Source organism: Aquarana catesbeiana, linkage group LG02, assembly GCF_042186555.1.
Source record: "Aquarana catesbeiana isolate 2022-GZ linkage group LG02, ASM4218655v1, whole genome shotgun sequence".
Classification (NCBI taxonomy): domain Eukaryota; kingdom Metazoa; phylum Chordata; class Amphibia; order Anura; family Ranidae; genus Aquarana; species Aquarana catesbeiana.
In genome coordinates this window covers 754,504,324-754,520,256 of record NC_133325.1, presented here as the reverse complement: position 1 = coordinate 754,520,256, position 15,933 = coordinate 754,504,324, and the positions used below count along the sequence as shown (strand labels likewise).

The 15,933-nt window shown below is 43.0% G+C and overlaps 1 protein-coding gene across 8 annotated transcripts in view; it reads right to left on the bottom strand.

The window, feature by feature from the left end:
* Positions 1–2,681: 2,681 nt before the first annotated feature.
* Positions 2,682–15,933, bottom strand: part of SON (SON DNA and RNA binding protein) — a 169,111-nt gene continuing 155,859 nt past the window's right edge. Inside the window, exons 9-13 of one of the 8 annotated variants that reach the window (XR_012241795.1) lie at positions 13,538–13,685; positions 10,482–10,547; positions 6,661–6,776; positions 3,067–3,782; positions 2,682–2,942 (exon numbers count right to left, since the gene is read on the bottom strand). Coding sequence is in view for 5 of the 8 variants with exons in the window: in XM_073617170.1 (XP_073473271.1) it covers positions 3,618–3,782; positions 6,661–6,776; positions 10,482–10,547; positions 13,538–13,685 (495 nt within the window). In the remaining 3 variants the exon portion in view is untranslated. Of the gene's footprint in view, positions 3,783–6,660; positions 6,777–10,481; positions 10,548–13,537; positions 13,686–14,372; positions 14,758–14,987; positions 15,029–15,933 lie in introns of those variants that run through there. The other 7 variants (XM_073617170.1, XR_012241796.1, XR_012241797.1 and 4 more) reach the window with 7 other exon arrangements.

Genomic DNA, 15,933 nt, shown 5'->3' with positions numbered 1-15,933 from the left:
CCCGAAAGAAGGGAAAAGATCTTACTCTCCCACAGATCTACCGTCCAATCTCTTTATTGAAAACAGATTTGAAACTATTTACCAAAATCCTCACCAATTGCCTTAAAAATTTCCTCCCCGAAATAGTCCACCCAGACCAGACAGGCTTTATAGTGGGCCAGGAGGCCCATGATAACTATTCGGGCCATATAGCTCATTCATTGGGCCCAGACACGTGACCATCTGCTCCCGTATTTGATTTCACACACGCAGACAAGGCGTTCGATCGCGTGGATTGGGGCTTTCTCAATGCAGTACTGGCTAGGTTGTGGCCTCAGATGTTATGCTGGATATCAGCACTCTACGCGTCTCCTTCAGATCAGGTCAAGGTGAATGGCTGTTTATCTTCAGAGTTCCCATTCCAGAATGGCACGAGACAGAGGTGTCCACTCTCCCCCCTATTGTTCGCTCTGGTCTTGGAACCTCTGCTCAGGAAAATAAGAGCTAATCAAAACATCAGAGGTGTTACTGTAGGTCCTTCAGAACATAAACTTTCCATATACGAGGAGGATGTCCTATTTCACGTGGTAGACCCTGTAGTCTCGCTGCATAACCTGATAAGAGGAAGTAGCAGCTTATAGCCAGCTTTCTAACTTTAAGATCAACTATACCAAATCGGAGATCTTGCGGATTACGGTCCCCCCAGTCATGACTACCACCCTGAAGGGCGCTTTCCCTTTTGCTTGGGCGTCCTCTTCAATACGGTATCTGGGAACCCAGCTTACTAGTAGCTTGAAAGCTCTATTTACTCATAACTACACCCCATTACTAAAGAAGCTTCACCAAGATTTACAATTTTGGGATAAGACGACTTTCACTTGGGTTAGTCTGGTCGCACAAATATCATAAAAACGACAATCCTTCCCTGCATATTGTTTCTCCTGCAGATGGTACCTATCCGCTTACCCAGACACTTTTTATGGAGCTCCGTAGTTGTTTTCTCAAGATTGTGTGGAGAAACCAGAAGCCACGAGTAGCTATGGCCATACTGCAAAGGTCCAAGAGACATGGAGGTCTTGGGCTCCCTAATAGCCTCCAATATCAGGCGACAGCTTTGCAGCACTTGATTTGAAATTTCACACATCCTCTAAACTATGGGTCTCACTGGAAAAGACTATTGCCGGTCGCAACTTGTCATATGCCCCCTGGGTTCCGATGGGAGACAGATGTCTCGGAGTGGGTCTCCCCACTGACCTCCCATTCATTAATCGTATGGGATAGACTGAATAGATCTTTGGATCTAGCTCCCCCAGCATCTCCGCTGGCTCCAGTGGGGGGGTCCCCCTGGTTCACCCCTGGGGAGTGACCGTCTTCCCTTGCATCCTGGGTAAGAGACAGCATAGTTAGCTTGGCACTTTTTTTTTTTTTTTTTTAGAGGGCCACACTTTGATCCCTCTGGATGTGCTCAGAGACGTATGGGAGCTTCCCCTTCGATTTCTGGAGGTACCGCCAGTTGGCAGATTTTGTTGCCTATACACATCGTGAGATGAATATTAGATCCACTTTTACAGAGTTTGAACATTTATGGGCAGCACAGGACCCACAGCCTCACACGATCTCTATCCTATACCAACTATCAGAGGCAGCCAAGTCGCATTCTAAACCATATTTCATTAGAGACTGGGAGCGCGACCTCCAATGTGAGTTTACTAAAGAACAAATGTAGCAGTTGTACTACTTGACCCACTCTAGCTCAGTAGAGTCTAAAGCAGTGGTCATCAACTCTGTCCTCAGGGCCCACTAACAGGCCAGGTTTTATGTATTACCTTGGGGAGATGCAGACTAGAAAACTGCAATCACTGAGCAGCAAGTGATATCACCTGTGATGTATTTCAGTTATCTTGCAAACCTGGCCTGTTAGTGGGCCCTGAGGACAGGGTTGACGACCACTGGTCTAAAGCACAGGAAAATAATTACAAGCTGTTGACCATGTGGTATTGTGTTCCCACAAAAATGTACCCTTCACATTCTGATTTGTGCTGGAGAGGCTGCGTGCAGAGGGGTACTTTCCTCCATATATGGTGGGAATGCCCCCTTGTGCTACCTCTCTGGAAAATATGTAAACACGTGTTGGAGGGTCTCCGGATAAGCCACCCTAAATCTCCAAAATGCTTTCTCCTTAGTTTCCCATTCCATCTACTATTGGTCAACCAGGCACCACATTCTCAGTAGCTTTGAACCTGGTGTGAAGGCCACGAGCATATTTTTGGAGTGTGTACAGGAGTTCAGTCACATGATAGCTCAGGATAATGGAAAATAATTTTATGTGAGTTTTAGACACATTTTCATCAGTGGTTCTCACAGCTCCTCTGTTAGTTTAGAGAGGAGTTGTGTCGACTGGGACCGAAAGTCCGCGACATAGGAGAGTCCCCTTGTATTTCATGATGTCGAGGTAGCTCTCGGCCCCTATATGGTGTCTGTTACCTATGTTGTGAGTGACAACTCCTGGTACTTCGATATACTGTATACCTATTTTTTGCTGTCTTGTTAGTTTTCTTTCTTTCTTTGTTTTTTTTGCTGGTGCTTCATTTTTGATTTGTTCCCTCACAATGCTGACCAAAATAAAGATAAAAAAAAAACAAAAAAAAAACCGTTGGGTTATTTTCTCTAAAAGGTTCAGGGCACAGATTAAAAAAAAGACATTGTTAATGGTACCAGATTTTTATTAAGACGTATTTACAAATTTAGTCACACTGAAATACAGACCACTTTTCGGGCCAAGATAAATTAGCTCCATCAATGAAGCTACAAGATTAAAAAATTAGGAGAACAGGCACAACACAGAAAACAAGTATAAATGAAGGCCTTTGTAAGTAAGTCAGCATCAGTGATGGACAAGTTTCAGAGTGTGATCTCTGCACAAAATGGCGAGATGAGTGCTGCACCAGGCACATGGACCTCAACTGTGACAGAAAGGAATCAGTGATTATTGGATGCAGCTACACAAACATTACTAACCTGGATATTTGAATATAAGTGCAACACTGGAGCGAGATGTTATTTCCTTCATATTTTTAATAATCTTACCTTTTAGGGGAGAGGAGTCATTACCAAACAAGTGGCCAGTACTAGTTTGTGGCTTCCAGGCTCCAGGTCTTAATGGTAGCACCCCTTTTGCATACTGATATCCATACCTCCCATGGAGCATTATAGCAACTAATTCCAAAACATAATGCACCCGGAGTTGAACATCTATGATCAATAACTTCACAACTCAATTCATAAGTCCTTAAGCTAAAAGAAAAAAACTTACCGGATTAATGATGCCACCTGACATTACAGACAAAGACAGTCATTGATACAAACAAGGATACAAAGTAGAATAACAGTCTTGATAAACCACAAAGCAGCTGGAAGTTTACAAACAAGCATTCATCTACAAAAGCCAGACTCAATTACCTCCCGATTACAAAACACGATCATGCAAATAAAACAAAAAAAAAAAACAAAACAAAAAAAAAAAAAAAAACCCATAAGTCGTGTGGAGTTTTGTATTCCAACTCATCAGGATGCTGCTTTGACATTGTGTCCTCTCACGTTGAAATGGCTCAGTAAGGAGGCATCATTGTGTGATGGACCTACAGTGCGCTATTGGAGGCACTGCAGAAGTTGGTAGTAGAGGTTATGCTTTCTTTTGGCAAAGCCCCCAGTGCCTGAAGGGCCGCAGCAGCAGCTGTGGCTTTGGCAAGTTTCTTGGTGACGCTGGGTTGGCTCGGCTGACATGTGACTCCATTGACTGTTACCTGCACAGAGAAAAGAAAAGATAGTAAATCACACAGATACATTTTTGCCAGTACACTGAAAAGACATTGAGAGAGGCGTAGTACAAAGTTCAACCATTGACTTCCTGTACTGCACAACATTGTTAAGTTTCAGTTTATTTTTTATTGTATTTTTTTTTTTTAAAGCGGGAGACTAGGTAAAGCATGTTTTGAAGGTAAAACCCTGTGCGAATATCTTACTGATGAGAGTGGCTAGACAGTAGGCTTGGAGGTCACAGGCATAAGACAGTTACAAAGCGGTCTTTACCCAAAAGCCTAATAAATTGCAGCCTACCAATCTAAGTTAGGTGGCTGCATTAGTTTTCTTTTTAAGGCTTTTTCCTTATGTTTTCCCCCGGGGACCTGGTCAGTAACACACCTCCTATGTTTTAGAGTCTCCACTCAAAGAGCAGTGGTCTCCAAACTGTGGCCCAGGGACCAGATGCGGCCCTTTGCTTGCTTTTATCTGGCCCTTGGGGAATTATTTTCATCCACCGAAACAAACAATGGGGCATATTTCACACCACTGACACCAATGATGGGGCCCAATGACACCAACGATGGGGCAGAAATCCTCCCAATGACACCGACGGGGAACAGTTCCTCCCAATGAGGCCAAAGACGGGGAACAGTTCCTCCCAATGAGGCCAAGAACGGGAAACAGTTCCTCCCAATGACGCCAACGACGGGGAACAGTTCCTCCCAATGACGCCAACGACGGGGAACAGTTCTTCCCAATGACACCAACGACAGGGAACAGTTCTTCCCAATGACACCAACGACAGGGAACAGTTCTTCCCAATGACACCAATGACGGGGAACAGTTCTTCCCAATGACACCAATGACGGGGAACAGTTCTTCCCAATGACACCAATGACGGGGAACAGTTCTTCCCAATGACACCAATGACGGGGAACAGTTCTTCCCAATGACACCAATGACGGGGAACAGTTCTTCCCAATGACACCAATGACGGGGAACAGTTCTTCCCAATGACACCAACGACGGGGAACAGTACTTCCCAATGACACCAACGACGGGGAACAGTACTTCCCAATGACACCAACGACGGGGAACAGTACTTCCCAATGACACCAACGACGGGGAACAGTACTTCCCAATGACACCGACGGGGAACAGTTCTTCCCAATGACACCAACGACGGGGAACAGTTCTTCCCAATGACACCAACGACGGGGAACAGTTCTTCCCAATGACACCAACGACGGGGAACAGTTGCTCCCAAAGACACCAACAATGGGGAACAGTTCCTCCCAATGACACCAACGACGGGGAACAGTTCCTCCCAATGACACCCATAATGGGGCACAATTCCTCCCACTGACACCAAAGATGGGGCACTATTCCTCCCTTCCTCCCACTGACACCAAAACTGGGGCATTGTTTATTCCCACTGATTTTTGGACTTTTTCTACTTCCAATGACATCTTTTATATTGTGAAACATAATGTTGCATTGAGTAAGTTGATACCCAACATGTCACACTTCAAAATTATGCCCGCTCTTGGAATGGCGACAAACTTGGCACTTAAAAATCTCCATAGGCGATGTTGAAAAATTTCTACAGGTTACCAGTTTTGAGTTAGAGGTCGTCTAGTACCAGAATTATTGCTCTCGCTCTAACGATCGTGGGGATACCTCACATGTGTGGTCTAAACACCGATTTATATATGCAGGATCAACTTGCGCATGAGGGACGGGGCACTTTAAAAAAAAAATTTCCCTTCTTATTTAAAAAAAAAAAAAAAAAAAATTTTGGATCACTTTTATGCCTATTACAAGGAATGTAAACATCCCTTGTAATAGAACAAAAAGCATGACAGGACCTCTTTAATGTGAGATCTGGGGTCAAAAAGACCTCAGATCTCACATTTACCACATAAAATCGATAAAAATAAAAAAATTGCCACTTTAAGTCCGTTGGGCGGAAGTGACGTTTGACATCGCTCCCGTCATCCAATGGCATAGAGTTGAGTGGGGGCCATCATTCCCTCACAGGACTTCCTACCTATCAGGGGAAAGGATCGGATTGCCTCCGCCGCTACCAACGGATCTGGTAAGCGGCGGAGACAACCAGGACGCAGTGGGAGGGGGGTGGGCATATCTTACGCTGCCGATAAAAGTGATTTTGCAGCAATTCCACCGCGGAGACCACTTTTATCCTAAACCGGACCGCCCACTGTTGAAGAAAATACCGGGGTTATGGCAGCTGTCTGCTGCCATAACAACGGTATTTAACATCAAAGTAGCAAGGTAAATCCACGGTGGGCGGTCTGGAATTGGTTAAAGGATAAATTTACCTTTCACAACATGTTACACCCATATTCATATTTGTTGTGTGCAAAGGCAGAGTAAGGCCTCATGTACACTGCTGCTGGTAAACGGACGTTTAGGAGCAGTTGGACTTTTTTTCAGCTGCTCCTGAACTCTCCAGTATGTTATCTTATCAGTACATGTCATTTATAGTGTTTCTAGGCAGTTGCGTTTAGAAGCATTTTTTAGAAGCAGTTGCGTTTAGAAGTAAAAAAAAAATGCGCTCAGGACAGATGTTCAGAGGCATTTGAAACGCCTATAACAGCTGGTAAACGCGATTCGTTTACAGGCGTTTCAAACGCGGCAAAACGAACGTTTTTCAACGTCGGTTACGATCTGTCAAGTAAAATCGCTCTGGAGAGGTTGTAAAACGTTACGTGTACAATAAGCCTAAAATACAAAAATGGTTATATCTGGTGTGAATGGGGGAATTACTTGGAGATAAAAAGGGCAAAACACCACTAACTTTCATTCACAATAGGGCCGGAGCTCCAAATTCAATCTGCCCTGAAAAGCAATTCTTACCTTAAAAAGGAAACGTTTGCGATGGTCCGGGCCTGTATCATCCACAAGTGTGAAGTCCGGTGGAGACCATTTCTTCTTGTTGCAGAGCTCCATCAGAACGGAGATGGGATGTTTTCCTACAAAAAAAAAATTACAGTTTTAGGACACTGAACTAAAATGTTTGAAAGAGCCTGTCTGTCTTGGCACAACGGTATAATTACAGCTTCAGCAGATGTGAGTACTATGGACATAACAGTGCTAGAGAACCTGAACTGTATCACAGAATTGCACTGGGTGATCATTTTTTATATTAACAGAAGAACCAGTCTACCAGTAAAGCAATCTGTAAACAGTAGAGCTGACTTTTCTGTTAGAACAACACAGGACACTGAATCCTGATTAAACCCAAGAACAAAACTAATATATTGCAGCTTACCAGTCCTTAGATGTATTGTTTGCTTTATCTTTAATTTTTCAACAAGAAAGTACCTGTGTCTTGCCGTCAATAAAAGTGATCTTGCGGCGAATGCGCCGCAGAGACCACTATTATCGGAAACCAGACTGCCCGCCGAAGAAGAGGATACCAGGGTTATGGCAGCTAGCTGCTGCCATAACAAAGATATGCCTCTTCAAAGTAAGGACGTATATCGTCTTCCGAAACAGCCGCCGCAGTTTTACTGCAGCAGGCTGGCTCCCCTGCGCGAAATCACGTTACTGTACGTGATCTCGCGGGGTCCGGATAGCAGGCGCCATCGCGATGACCGTCGGCCACGAGCGATCGTGACCAGGAACGAGTGTGTAAACACACACTTCCCTGTTATGTTCTGACAGGAGAGACAGATTGTGTGTTCCCATTAGCTAGGAATCACGATCTGTCACTTCCTGTAGTTAGTTCCCTCCCCCTTCAGTTAGAATCACCTCCCAGGAAACACAGTTAACCCCTTCACCACCCCCCTAGTGTTAACGCCTTCACTGCCAGTGACATTTTTTTACAGTAATCAATGCATTTTTAATCGCACTGATTGCTGTATTAATGCCAATGGTTCTAAAGAAGGACGTGTATTAGTCACACTGCAGTAAGTAATCTAAAGTAAGACAGTTCTGTACACATTACTGTATTTTACAAAATTTGAATGCGCCACAAACATCTGCCAGTGCAACTTGAATGTGAGGTGCTGAAAGGCTTAAAACTCTACCAGACTTGACAAGAGGCTTCAATTTTGAAGCGAAGTGACATTATGCTAACGCTTCATGTTTTGATAATGTGAACACCAGTGTGTGCTGTCCATAGTATCACTTGCATAGGCGTTTGAGGAGCGTTAAAAATGCCCCTGAAATGCCTGCTTTCAATGGCAGTGTGAACTTGTGGACTGGTTAAGCTGAAAAAGAATACATTTTTGTTTCTGGGTTTAGATACACTTTAACGGTTGGAGGGTCAAGGGCCCATATTCTTGATACACGGATCATTAAGGAGTTACACAGCCTTGTGCCATATGAAGAATCGCAGCTGGGATTGAGTCAGGTAGACAGAATTGTCTAGGTGTGATGGCCTAGTGGCTATATTAGAAGGAAATATATATATTTTTTTTAATATCTGACAAGTGCAACATCTGCAGTAAATAGATTTAAGCAGTTGCATATTTTCACACACAGGTGTTTTAACCTTTTCAGCTCTGAAAGATTTACCCCCTTCATGACCAGGCCATTTTTTGCGATACGGTACTGCGTTACTTCAACTGACAATTGCGTGGTCGTGCGACACTCTACCCAAATAAAATCTATGTCCTTTGTTTCCCACATAGAGATCATCAAATTTCTTCTTCAATTTAGGCCAACATGTATTCTGCCACATATTTTTGGTAAAAAAAAAATCCTACTAAGCGTATATTGATTGGTTTGCCCAAAAGTTATAGCACCTACAAACTATGGGATATTTTTATGGAATTTTCATTTTACTAGTAATGGCAGCGATCTGCGACTTATAGCGGGATCGCGGTGGCCAAATGGGACACCAAGTGACACTTTTTTGGGGACCAATCACACTAATACAGTGATCAGTGCTAAATAATATGCACGGTCACTTTACTGACACTGGCAGGGAAGGGGTTAAAATCATCTAACTGTGGGGGAGGTGTTTGTGCTTAGTAGAAACACAAGATCTCTGTCTTCTCCTGTCATAGAACGGCGATCTGCCTTGTTTACAAAGGCAGACTGCCGATTCGTCTGCCTTACAGCGGGAGCTGGTGACCGGCAGCGCGCCACAGACCCAGAAAACGAGATTATGCACAGATATTCGATTTTGCGCTAAAGTGCCGTCCTGCCGCAGTATATATGCGTGGGGCGGTCCAGAAACGGTTAATAAGCATTTTAAAAAGGATCTTTTTACACCTTAAAGTGCATTTCCACAATTGCAGTTAAATTTGAGAAACTCCCACTACATGTTTGCTATGTTTTTATTCACACAGCAGAGCTAAAAATTGTTTTTAAAAAATACTTGCCTATATATTTCGTTCTTTGGAGCAGGGTTATACCAAGGACTCTACAGGCAACCAGTTTTGTTTAGTATAGCTTCCAATGTGCAATTAACCAATAGGTATTTTTTAACTGCATTAACACATAATGTACCATCCAAGCCTTGTGATTCTAAACCCACTGTAATGCCATGTACACACGATAGGATTTTCCGACAACAAAACCGTGGATTTTTTTCCGAAGGATGTTGGCTCAAACTTGTCTTGCATACACACGGTCACACAAATGTTGTTGGAAATTCCGAATGGCAAGAACGCGGTGATGTACAACACATACGAGCCGAGAAAAATGAAGTTCAATAGACAGTACGGCTATTCTGCTTGATTTCCGATAAGATTTGTTGTCGGAAAATTTGAGAACCCGCTTTCAAACATTTGTTGGCGGAAATTCCGCCAACAAATGTTCTATGGAGCATACACACGGTCGGACTTTCCGACAACAAGCTCACATCCAACATTTGTTGTCGGAAAATCCTACCGTGTGTACAGGGCATTAGGCACCCCATCCATGATTTGATTTTCTTTCCTCTCAAAGGAAAGAAATTCACCTGATTTCCCGAGTGCTAACGTGTTTTGTCAACAGGGCTTCCCAGCAGTCAGCGCACAACTAGCAGCTGCAGCCGCCGGCAGTAATCGCATGTAGAAAAATCCAAGAGACTGGTTGCACCCAAGTCGATGGATGGATGGACTTGGGTACAATCAGCCTGCACATACATAGATCAAATCTCAGCTGGTTTAGTCATGTATGGCTGGCCTTAGGACAGACATTGGGCACATCAAGATTATAACTGATTAATAAAGATCTGCCATCTTAGCACAGTACAGACAGGGTAAATTATAGTAAACGTCATCACTAAGCAATACACAGATAGGGAATGCTAAGTGGAGTTTTATGCAAGTGAAAACGTAAAGCCGGCCATATGTGGACCGCGTTTCGATCCATGTATGGGAAACCCTGGTTGTACAGTCCTACTATTGATTCACTTCTGTACAAACACCCTTATCAGGTTTGTCCGAACAACCAGCGCTGCCAGCTATATCCGGCAACACTGATCATTGTGTTCCGTGTCCCGCCATGAAAACACAGTAGCAAAGTGGGGGTCATTTGAGCGGGATAGGGGAATCAGTATTTTTTCTTTCGTTCAACACACTTGGTAATTTTTTTTAAGTTACACTATGTGAATGTCAGCGTAACAAATATAAAGTTTATGACTCAATACGGCCAAAAGCAGCCAGATCCAGCAACTGTCATGTAATGTGTTTGGAAAGCTATTGGATTTGTAACAATTAAATGACAAGTAGAGAACTCACCAGATAGATCCTTCATAACAGGCATTGTCAGCTTGTTGGAAGCTTTTTCCCCATCTGCCACTAATCCTAGAATAAGAAACACTTATTGTCATTCTCGGATAATGTTAAAAAAAAAAAATTTAAAAAGTTTTGCCTACTCTCCTAGCGAAGAAAAACAAACAAACAATCTGGAATACTCAGCACCCAACTCCATTACAGAAAAGCCTGCCTTGTTTTAAAAATGATGGAATGGCTACAAAACATTCTTTACCATAAAGTGTATATCTGGGCAAAAAAATAAACAAACATTCAGTACTCCTATCCAATACATGCACATTTCCCCGTGTTTTGTTTCTTTAACCACTTCCCGCCCATAGGGAGTCATATGACGTCCTGGACTATGAGTGGGGATATCTGAACGATGCCTGCAGCTGCAGGCGTCATTCACATATCTTTTTTTTCAGGCGGCGATTCCCTGCACAGTAAAAAGAATATCGGCTGTTCAGTCGCTTGTTTTTACAGGCGGTGGGAGGGACGTCCCCCCTTCCCGCCGCCCTCTGGGGCATCTATCGGCTCGCTTGTGCGATTGGCGAGCCGGAGAAGAAATCGGCCGGTGGCGGAAGTCTACCATAGAGCTGACCAAGGACCAGATGGTCCCCGGTCATCTCTATTACCTTCAGAGGCCCGGCGCGATACTATGACGTCACATCCAGCCTTGGCAGATGTAAACACTGCAGTTATTTTACCTAGAGAGCCTGAAATTTCTTTTTTTTTTATCTCAGGCTTTGCAGCCTAGAGGAGAGATCTGGGGTTTTATAGACCCCAGATATCTCTGTAAAGAGGAACTGTCACACACTATTCCTAGTGCAAGGGATATTCACAGTCCTTGTAATAGGAATAAAAAGAACACAAGTAAAAAAATGATTAAATGAATGAAAATAAAGGGACAGTGTAAAAATAAAAAAATAAGTAAAAAACAAAAACAAAAAAATTTAAGAAGTGCCCGCATACATAAGTTGGCCCACATTTGTAAACTGCATTCAAACCATACATGTGAGGTATCACTGTGAACATTGGAGCCAGAGCAATAATTCTAGCTCATTACTGTACTTGCAGCATTTTTAAAGTCCAACATCAGGCTAAATTTTTCTTCCTTTTAACTTTCCCCCCAGATGTTTAAAAAAATGCAGCTCAGGATTCAATCCAACTGGACAGAAGACTCTGACCGAACACCCCCCCCCCCCCCCCCCCACGGGCCAGAACACATAAAAAAAAAAAACAAAGCATAAAATACTTCAGGTAGGCTTTGGTGGGTGATAGGAAAGAGTCTGGGTTTTGGCATGTATTGCAAAGAGATGTTAAAGTTACATAGTTTATCTGGTTTATAAAAAAAAGAAAAAAAAAGAAAAAACACAAAATCAGTCCAGATCAACCAACACAGGAAAGAATAAAAAACTCAAAAAAATAGAAAACCTCCATATACAGAGCATCACAGCGCTTCACTTTTTTCACATTTTGTTACGTTACAGCCTTATTCCAAAATGGATTAAACTCATTATTTTTCTCAAAATTCTACAAACAATACCCCATAATGACAATGTGAAAGAAGTTTGTTTGAAATCTTTGCAAATTTATTAAAAATAAAAAAACGAAAAAAAAAAAATCACATGTACATAAGTATTTCAAAGTCTTTGCCATAACACTCAAAATTGAGCTCAGGTGCATCCAGTTTCCACAACTTGATTGGAGTCCACCTGTGGTAACTTCAGTTGAATGGACTTGATTTGGAAAGGAACACACCTGTCTATATAAGGTCCCACATTTAACAGTGCATGTCAGAGCACAAACCAAGCCATGAAGTCCAAGGAATTGTCTGTAGACCTCCGAGACAGGATTGTATCGAGGGACAGATCTGGGGGAAGGGTACAGAAAAATTTCAGCAGCATTGGTCCCAATGAGCACAGTGGCCACCATCATCCGTAAATGGAAGAAGTTTAAAACCACCAGGACTCTTCCTAGAGCGGGCTGCCAGGCCAAACTAAATGATCGGGGGAGAAGGGCCTTAGTCAGGGAGGCGACCAAAAACCGGATGGTCACTCTGACAGAGCTCCAGCGTTTCTCTGTGGAGAGAGGAGAACCTTACTGAAGAACAACCATCTCTGCAGCACTCCACCAATCAGACCTGTATGGTAGAGTGGCCAGACAGCCTGCTTAGAGCTTTTCCAAAAGGCGCCTGAAGGACTTTCAGATCACGAGAAACAAAATTATCTGGTCTGATGAAATAAAGATTGAACACTCTGGCCTGAATTGCAAGCGTCATGTCTGGAGAAAACCAGGCACTGCTCATCATCTGGCCAATATCATCCCTACAGTGAAGCATGGTGGTGGCAGCTTCATGCTGTGGGGATGTTTTTCAGTGTCAGGAACTGGGAGACTAGTCAGGATCTAGGGAAAGCTGAATGCAGCAATGTACAGAAACATCCTTGATAAAAACCTGCTCCAGAGCACTCTGGACCTCAGACTAGGGTGAAGGTTCATCTTCCAACAGGACAACGACCATAAGCACACAGCCAAGATAACAAGGAGTGGCTACAGGACAACTCTTTGAATGTCCTTGAGTGGCCCAGACTTGAACCCGATTAAACATCTCTGGATCTAAAAATGGTTGTGCATCAACGCTCCCCATCCAACCTAACAGAGCTTGGTAGGTTCTGCAAAGACGAATGGGAGAAACTGCCCAAACATAGGTGTACCAAGCTTGTAGCATCATACTTAAAAAGACTTCAGGCTGTAATGGGTGCCAAAGGTGCTTCACCAAAGTATTGAGCTATGGCTGTGAATACTTAGGTACATGGGATTTTCTTCATTTTATATTCTTAATAAATTTGCAAAGATTTCAAACAAACTTCTTTCATGTTGTCATTATGCGGTATTGTTTGTAGAATTTTGAGGAAAATATTGAAATTTAATCCATTTTGGAATAGGGCTGTAACATAACAAAATGTGGAAAAAGTGAAGCGTTGCGAATACTTTCCAGATGCACTGTGTTAACTTGGCATGTTCGAAATGCCATTTACCTTTACGATCAGTCTTAAAGTCAACAAGAATAGGATTAACATTTCCCTCATTATTTCTTCCAAGTCCTTCTCCTTCCTTCCATCCCATCTTCCTCATGAGTAGGGCTCCTCTTCCACCAGAAACCGGTGCTGCCTTTAGAAACTGATCCTAGAAGGCAGACAGATGAGACAGAAAAGGGGCGAACCAAAATGTTACTATAACTTTAAAAATAAGGCGGTAAAATGTACAATTTTTTACTGTTTCCCAAGGCAGGCTTCAAACCCCCCGATTTAATGACTACACAGTTCAAATATACTAGATACCAGAAACATAACAGAGGACTACAGCTCTCCATGCAGAATATGCACAAAGCTAAGTCATGTTTTTTTAATTGTCTTTTTACAACATCCTCTACTGATCAGTAATGGTTCTGACACCAGTCTGCCACACAAGAGGGAAGTTACATTTTAACATACTTCTGTGAATGACAGGTAATTAAAAGGTGCATAGCATATCACAGTTTTAGAAAAGGAAAAGGAAAAAAGAAAAACTTGTTAAATGCTTACCTACCTAAGGAATCTTTGGCTGCAGTGTTGTGATAGTAGAGCAGGCAGTGACCGTGGACACAAGGCAGCTACAAGGATCTGACCCTGCAACAAGTTTCCATATAGAGCGGTGAAAGTTCACAGGTGACTCTGTGAACTATCCCCTCTCTGGTAACCCCATGCTTACCCGTGCAAAGAGCTGTCCTATCGTCATCCTGAAACCTGAACACTGGGCAAATTCTAGTCTGTCATCCTGGACTGAAGCAAGAAACATATTTTGGCACAGTAAAGAGAACCCTCCCTCCCCCCCCCCCCCCCACACACACACACCTCTTGTTAGTGAGTTATCTAGCAGCCCTGTGTCACTTTAACAATGCACAATCAGGTTAATCTGCAACTGTGAAACAATAAGCATAACTCAACCACCAAAACAGTAAAAAGAACATGGCTTGTATGGAGACTGGTCTCTGACCTGCCACGCCCAGTCATGATGGGGCTGAACCAGATCATGTAGAAGACACTGTCCACGCTGGATCTTGATTTAAACACCCATGGTTTTTTATTTTGGTTTTACTTACTTACGTACGGTTCCATTCGCCCCTCTCAATGCCGGAACAGTTTCATAAAAGAAGGGCTGAGAGTGACACAGACCCCAGCCATTGTCACACCAGGGTCCGATCCCGCTTTAGAACCTGCTTTGTAATGATAGAATTTTCAGCATCAAGGTCTGTTTCACTGTGCCCACCAAAGCGGAGAACATATTGCAAAATACAAGTCAGAATACAAATTGCACTGCTATGGGCAGAAGTAATTTGGGGTTTGACGTGATAAGGGTCAGAACTGTGACTAATCATTTCATTTATGAGGGAAATGATCAGGCAGTTTACACACCAAAGGGGTGACTTGTATTTGGTACAGTACTTACACAGTCAATACTCCAGAATCTGAAGACATAGGAAACCAAAACTAAGAAAAAAAAAAAAAAAGAAGAAGAAAAATAAAAAAACACGCCTGAATTAAGAACAGTTCCCAACGATTAGTAAGGCTAGCCATAGACAGTGCAAGCTTCTTTCCTGCAAGAAATTCACTCGATTCCCCCCATCAACACAGTGTTAATGTGGGAATCCCTCCCATGGAGCTATTGTGTTCTCCAAGCAGGTGGGTGAAGCCGAGAGAACACAGGGATTATTGCTAGCAATAATCACACGTAAAATCCGACAGGCTGGCTGTACCGATCGACTTGGGTACATTCCGCCCATACAGGATTCAAACCATCTATGGCCGGCTTAAAGATTCTAATATTTGGCTGTTTACACTAGCAGTGCAGCAGGAGACAGATACTGGGAGAATTTGTTAAATCTGATACATTAGAATATGATCCCTATAACCAAAATATGGAAAGACAGCAGCAACATCTGGTAGGCAGAGGGGAGAGCCAAAGTGAAGGTGGCAGCAGCAGCAGGACAGGTACTCTGGCAACTTCAATGGTAGGTGACACGATACGTCCAACAAAATACAGCTCATTCTTGATGTCCCTTGTACTCCCTTCTTCCGTAGTCTCAAGATGGCTCTGCTTCTGGTTACTGCTGTTCTTTCTTGGCCGACGACTTCTCCACTGCTCTACATACCATCCGTTGCTGCTCATGCTAATAAACTTATTCAATGAACAAGCAAAGAGAGATAAAGATAAGCAAAGTGCAGTAACAAATAGTAACCCATTGAATCACCTTCAACTGACTATAATGAGAAATCAGATTGCTAATTGTTACTGGTTTTTGCATATCACTACAGCTTCTTGCATAATAATGTGATCAGAACACGGCATAGCTGCCGATATCTCCTTTTCACAGGACTGATCAAATAACCAAACC